The 7,039-nt window shown below is 45.9% G+C and overlaps 1 protein-coding gene across 13 annotated transcripts in view; it reads left to right on the top strand.

The window, feature by feature from the left end:
* The window catches only part of SCN8A (sodium voltage-gated channel alpha subunit 8), a 211,908-nt gene extending 205,073 nt beyond the window's left edge, over positions 1–6,835 (top strand). For 6 of the 13 annotated variants that reach the window (XM_032284596.1, XM_032284639.1, XM_032284612.1 and 3 more), the window contains one exon: positions 211–1,358. In XM_032284596.1, the coding sequence (XP_032140487.1) occupies positions 211–1,358 (1,148 nt within the window). Of the gene's footprint in view, positions 1–210 lie in introns of all 13 variants that reach the window. The other 7 variants (XM_032284637.1, XM_032284579.1, XM_032284605.1 and 4 more) reach the window with 2 other exon arrangements.
* The last annotated feature ends 204 nt before the right edge of the window (positions 6,836–7,039 follow it).

Genomic DNA, 7,039 nt, shown 5'->3' with positions numbered 1-7,039 from the left:
AAGTGATCCACCTGCCTCAGCCTCTCAAAGTGCTGGGGTTACAGGTGTGAGCCCCCATGCCCAGCCAAAATTATGAGAGTTCAGATTGAATAGTGAGGCACTTATTCTGCAAAGCGCTTTGAACTTAAGAGTTCCACAATGCCAGGTAAAAAAAGTAAAGAGAAAGGGTGTCTCCAATCTCAATAACATAACTTCTTCTATTCTTCTTAGGAATGTTCCTGGCAGACATAATTGAGAAATACTTTGTTTCCCCAACCCTATTCCGAGTCATCCGATTGGCCCGTATTGGGCGCATCTTGCGTCTGATCAAAGGCGCCAAAGGGATTCGTACCCTGCTCTTTGCCTTAATGATGTCCTTGCCTGCCCTGTTCAACATCGGCCTTCTGCTCTTCCTGGTCATGTTCATCTTCTCCATTTTTGGGATGTCCAATTTTGCATATGTGAAGCATGAGGCTGGTATCGATGACATGTTCAACTTTGAGACATTTGGCAACAGCATGATCTGCCTATTTCAAATCACAACCTCGGCTGGTTGGGATGGCCTGCTGCTGCCCATCCTAAACCGCCCCCCTGACTGCAGCCTAGATAAGGAACACCCAGGGAGTGGCTTTAAGGGAGATTGCGGGAACCCCTCAGTGGGCATCTTCTTCTTTGTAAGCTACATCATCATCTCCTTCCTAATTGTCGTGAACATGTACATTGCCATCATCCTGGAGAACTTCAGTGTAGCCACAGAGGAAAGTGCGGACCCTCTGAGTGAGGATGACTTTGAGACCTTCTATGAGATCTGGGAGAAGTTCGACCCCGACGCCACCCAGTTCATTGAATACTGTAAGCTGGCGGACTTTGCAGATGCCTTGGAGCATCCTCTCCGCGTGCCCAAGCCCAATACCATTGAGCTTATCGCTATGGATCTGCCAATGGTGAGTGGAGACCGCATCCACTGCTTGGACATCCTTTTTGCCTTCACCAAACGGGTCCTGGGAGATAGCGGGGAGTTGGACATCCTGCGGCAGCAGATGGAAGAGCGATTCGTGGCATCCAATCCTTCCAAAGTGTCTTACGAGCCAATCACAACCACGCTGCGTCGCAAGCAGGAAGAGGTATCTGCGGTGGTCCTGCAGCGTGCCTACCGGGGACATTTGGCAAGGCGGGGCTTCATCTGCAAAAAGACAACTTCTAATAAGCTGGAGAATGGAGGCACACACCAGGAGAAAAAAGAGAGCACCCCTTCTACAGCCTCCCTCCCATCCTATGACAGTGTAACCAAACCTGAAAAGGAGAAACAGCAGCGGGCAGAGGAAGGAAGAAGGGAAAGAGCCAAAAGACAAAAAGAGGTCAGAGAATCCAAGTGTTAGAAGAGAGCAAAAATTCAATATCATACAGATCTAAAGCTCGCAAGTGAAAGATTGTTTACAAACTTCCTGAATATTATCAATGCAGAACAGCTGTGGAGACTCTAACCTGAAGATCTATACCAAACGTCGTCCGCTTACCATGTAACACAGCTGCATCTTGAGCAGTGACCTGCCAAGGGCAAAGGACCCCGCTCCCTAGACTCACAGATTTTCTAATGCTTGGGCAGGTGGTTACTGCATGTTCCACATCAGTCAATGCAACTTAGGACAAAACTAATCAGATACAGAAACAGAAGAGAGGCTGCCGGGACCAGCATATTTCCGTTGCAGCCAAATGGATTTTATTTTTTCATTTTGTTGATTCTCAGAAGCAGAAAGCATCACTTTAAAAGTTTGTTTGTTCATACAAACTATATTTGCATTCTTACATTAGTTAAGCTAAGCAGCAAAAAGAAAACACATACACACACACACACTCACACAGACACTCACATTTAGCCCATGTCATTTAATTGTCAGTTTCTTTGACATAAATTGCATCATCTCCACATGGGCTTCACGTGGTTTGCAGATGGGTGGGGGAAAACAATCAGGTTTCTTCAGGCTGAGGAGGACTTGCTCAGGCCGATTCCAAACATTGTGCTCGTTCAATGCGTAGAGATGATTTGCATGATGGCATGCTGTGATCAGAAGTCATGCATGAGATCCATACACCACAGGACACTACTAACCTAGTCCCCTGCATTGGGTCAGCCTTTGGACAGGACCCAGCCCTGCACCGTTCACTGTATTTGGAGAAAATGGTAAGAGTTCCATACTGGCTACAATTCTTTATTATGAGTTCTTAAAAGTCCTTCACACACCTTCTGGGTAGGGAAACAACCAACTAATTGACTACCACCACCACCAACAAAAAACAAACCCAATCCAACAAGCAGATGGATCCGTTGCGTGTATATGTTTAACAGACATCTCTAACATACAGCCATTGTTGCACATTTTGCAAGATGAACTATTTAATGCTGCTCTGTGTCCAGGACATGGGGGAGACTTTGATCCCAAATGGCTTGTACTATTTATGTCACTGTAAAACCAAATCCTAGGGCTAAAAAAGAAAAATTCATTTGTATATTGCAATATTTATGATGATCGTTTAGCCTTCATACTGGAGAATTGACACTTGTTTGGGGTAGAGATAAAAGTGCTATTCAAAGTAGCACCAGTTATCTCTAGGGGTAATTTGGGGAACTTAAAACGACCTTTCATTGGGAGTTATGGGGTGCTCATTTCATTTCACATCATGTCCTCTGCATTGTGGCTTTCTCCAGGCATGGGTCAATACCGCGAGGGGTTCAGATATTCTGAACGGACCTCTCTCTTCTGCAGAGGGGTCGTCGCATACTCACACACTGCATGATTCTTCCTGCCTCCATCACATTTCTCCACCGAGTAGGGCTTCCCTTGCCCACAGAGGTGGGTGAGGGTAGCAGCATTGGGGTTACAGCTGTGGTTTCTTTCATTTATTATCAGAATAATAGTCAGTGGTGGGACCTGAGATAGAGATGGAGCCGCCTCTAAACCAAGCCCACTTGGTTTCTTTACTGCACTGGTTTTCATGAGAAAGCAATTTAATATTAATTCTTCAGGATGTTCCAGCTTCCCCCAGTGCATTCCCTTGCAGCCAGTTTTGCTATCTGCTTAGCGACCTGCCAGCTGTCATTGGAGTGTGGCTTCTGGGGGAGCGTCATATCTTCCATTCCATCTCCTGCTTTAGGAAAGACAGTTTTTAGTCCAGGGGTTTCTCACCTGATGACTGGATTTCAAAGCCAAGATGCTGCAGTTGAATGTGTCAGGAAGTCTACACAAAGAGTGAAAAGAGACTTTAGCATGTGAACCAAATCAAAATAAATTCTTCCTGAACCATACACTAGAGGGGGAAGAAGAACCAACCCGTAATCAGACACACCGATCTGCCTTGCAGTAGAAGCACTTTGAAGGTAATTTCACAGTCCACCTGACTAGTTTTGCGTAGAACAAACCACAGTAAGTTGGTAAGCAGAGCTTTCTATCTTGTCGGACCACTAGAAACTCTGTCCAGCTCTCTTAAGCCTGCTTCTGCAGCAGCATCCGTAGAATTTTTGTACTACACCCAATACCAGACCGGGAAGGCATATCTTTCAGTGACCCTGCTAACTGCTAGGATGAATGTATAGTAACATGTACAGGCTACATTGTAAACAGCACAAAACAGAAGCTGACATGTGTGGTTATTCTTTTTAAGAGAATTATAAATACTGTAATATATAATTTTATTTTATTGGCATGCCTTTTTGTAAATACAAATTATTAACTTATTAAATAGGAAATGGCTTCTGGCTTATGCCATTGTCATGTTTATTTTTATTTTTTATACTTTTCTTTCTTCTTAGAACTTAGATGCTGTCAGCCAATGTACATCCCCAAACCAGACAGACAGACAAAAAATTTTTTATCGCTAATGGTCTTTTCCAAAACAACAAAAAATATATATTTTTGTTCCAATGTGCAATAAATTCTAACCACGTCTATGCAAGATTTGGCTAAACTTAATAATTGTTCTTAGGTCTTGAGATGGGCAACAGAGCTATAAGACCCCGCTAAGCACACCATGTGCTCATGCTAGTGATGTCATTAAGCTACTAGAGCATATTGATGAGATTTTTCTGAGATCTGACCTTTTCCCTTCCCCAGCTCCTGACCCCAGCCCAGCAGGCTGTCTCCTCAGTAACACATGGGCCTTGGTGTCTGGCATCCACCAGCCAGCCTCATAGGAAAGAAGCCACCTCCGCTCTAATTGAAGTTTCACATTTTTTTAAAAAGAAGTTTCCCACCTTCTTATCCTTCACCCACTATCCTTCCACCTGCTCACTCACTCACTCACTCACTCACCCATCCTGCTCCACACTTCTTTGGTAGTAAATGACACCATCACCAGCAGTTTACACCCGCAGTTAACAGGCATTGAATTGAAAGAATCAGCGATGACGTTTTTGTGTATCTTCGCTGAGTGGGTAAGTGGCAACGCTTTGCCAAATATTAACGAAGCCAATCAAAAAGCAGCAGCAGCCACAGTATCACTGCACATATATATATAGATATATAAATATAATATAAATATTTATTTTTTGTAGCCAGGTCCTTGGTGCAGTATTTATACTCCACAATCCACCTTTTAAAAAAAGGACAAAAAGCAAAAAGACGTGTGATGCTGTTAATTTAAAATGCAGAGCCAAAGCCACTGAGCCGCAGCTGACGTAGTTGCTGGTTTGTGTGTGAAAAACATTTCCCCCTATTCTTTCCCTGACCTCCTTGTTGCTTAGGATGAGGAGACTCCGTAATTTAAAGCAGATGAGAGCAGGAAGAAACTTCCGTGTTAGCATGGCCTACTCTCACTCCTTTCCAAATGAGCCACTTTTGGTGTCAGAAGTTGGCTAGGGAGAGATTAAAAAAAAAAAAACAGAAACTCCCAGTCAAAGCCCCTAAAGCGACAGTGCCCAGAGTTCTTTTATTTTTCACTGCAACCAACGTAAACCTGTAAGAGACCAACAGTGAAGATTAGTGTATTAGTGAATGCATGGAGGCCAATGCTGCCCTAATGAGACGTGATAAAAAGTCCATCACTCCTCTAAGCCAAAAGGAAACAAAATAAAAATGACCCTTTTTACTGTACAAGGGAAGCCTGTCTTGGTGTGTTTGTTGCTTGACTATCCCAATTCTTGAGTCCTGGGAGGGGTCTGGGAATTGGGACCTTAGCACATTTAGGGAAAGGAGGGGAATGCAGGGAAGAGAAATCAAAGGGGCTCTCGCAAAGTTCTGGCTGAGAAGTAGAGATTGGAAGAAAAGCAAGGTCCTGACCCCCCAGATCCCCACTCACCCATTGCATGTGGCATTTCCCCCCTACTGGCCGGTGCTTAGAGGCTTATAAACCCCTCCTCACCTAATCCACCTGGCAGAGCCCTCAGAGATGATGTCAGCCAACCCAGCTGGACTGGCCTTACTTCTGCCTTTTTCACCTGTATGTTTAAAAAAAAAAAAAAAAAAAAAAAAATTACCCCCATGCCTCAAAGCTAGGGCATGCGCGATGCCCAGCAGCCTCCACTCTGCAAGCTCATACTGGGCCCTGCGCTCCATTGTCCCAGACAGGCCCACAGATGAGGGCTGGTCTCCTTCACATTTGCATGGGGGTGGGGGCACCCTTCCCCTTCCTCCTCTCCCTGTCCCCCTTTGGGGACATCCCTCTCTAGGCCTAGGCCATGTCTCCTGGTTCAGGAACACTCTCTCAGGAGGATCTCGAAGTGCCCACTCTAGTCAGCTCCAGTGGCTCCACTCTGGGGCGAGATGGCTGGTAGGTCAGTCCCCATCCTCCGCCCCCGGCCCCCAGCCTCCAGTCCTGCTGTGGAGGTGAGATCGCCATGGGTCATGACTTTGTGACTTGAGTCCTGGGCATCTTCTGTAATGATGCCTCTTTCTTTTCTCAGATGTTGCCCACAGTTTAGCAAAAAGCTTTGTTCATTTTCAGGTACCCCTCACCCCCTAAAGAATTGGCTGCAACTCGCCAGCCAGGGGGACATCAGGAAAGAAGAGGAAGTCTGCATTGGGAGGGGCCCAAGGTTTGCAACAGAGTCTCCATTGTTCAGCTCTGTGCTTTCTTGGATTCTCTTTCCAAGATTACCAAGATTTCCTCCATTAAAACTCCTGAGGCACCCCCTGCCCCTGCCCCTGCCCCCCACTGCTGTTTGCTGTACATAGAGGCTAAGTGGGGTGGGGTGGGTGGGTGTGCACATGTGGTGTGTGTGTGTGTGAAGAATGTATATAGGTAAAGGGGAGCGTGGTCCAGTGGTTCCAGAAAAGGGACAGAACTCCTGTGTTCTAGCCCTAGCTTGACCGCTGGCTCGCTGTGTGGCCTTGGGCAAGTCACTTAACCTCTCTGTGCCTCAGTTTCCCCATCTGTAAAATGGGGATAATAATACTGACCTACCTCACAGGGGTGTTGTGAGGCTTTAACTAAATGTTTTGTAAAGCATTTTGAGATACAGAGGCAAAGGCACAAGGGAAGGGCAAAGAATTATTGGACTCAAGGAAGCTGAAATGGTACCATAAATGCTGCTATTCTGAGAGCCATTTTAAACTGCACTGCTCCACCCACCCCCGCTTCTCATCACCAGGACAGCAGGTCGAGAAAATGTCTTTCCTTTCACTTGCTTCTGGGGTTTGTGATTATTCAAGACAATTTTTTCCCCTTGCTGTATCTCCTTCCCTCACCTCCTCGACTTGTTCCCTGTTCTGTTTATGCGGAAATGGCAGAAATGCTTGAGAAATGAGAATGTGTAAGTGGATTGGAAGTTTATAGTATGAAATTTCAATTTTACTTTGTACTGTACATCTTTTTACTTTAGAATTTGCAATAAAGGGTTACGTCAATCTTGTTTTCAACTCTCCTCTTGGACTGGCCTGTCATTCTGTCATTGCCCCTCACACAAGTCCAGGGTGAACAGGCACCACCACCTCGCAGGACCCCACTCTGTCCTATGGCGGGGACAGAGTCTGCCTGAGGGCTCACCCTGGCTCAGCCTCTTGGCTGGGCAGGCAGTGCCCTAGCCACTCCCAGGTGGGTGGGAAAGGTTCAGGACTCCACTCAGCCT

The sequence above is a fragment of the Sapajus apella genome, unplaced genomic scaffold, assembly GCF_009761245.1.
Source record: "Sapajus apella isolate SASKATOON/1434 unplaced genomic scaffold, GSC_monkey_1.0 scaffold2, whole genome shotgun sequence".
Classification (NCBI taxonomy): domain Eukaryota; kingdom Metazoa; phylum Chordata; class Mammalia; order Primates; family Cebidae; genus Sapajus; species Sapajus apella.
The sequence above is the reverse complement of the archived record's forward strand: the minus strand, read 5'-3'. Positions and strand labels throughout refer to the sequence as shown.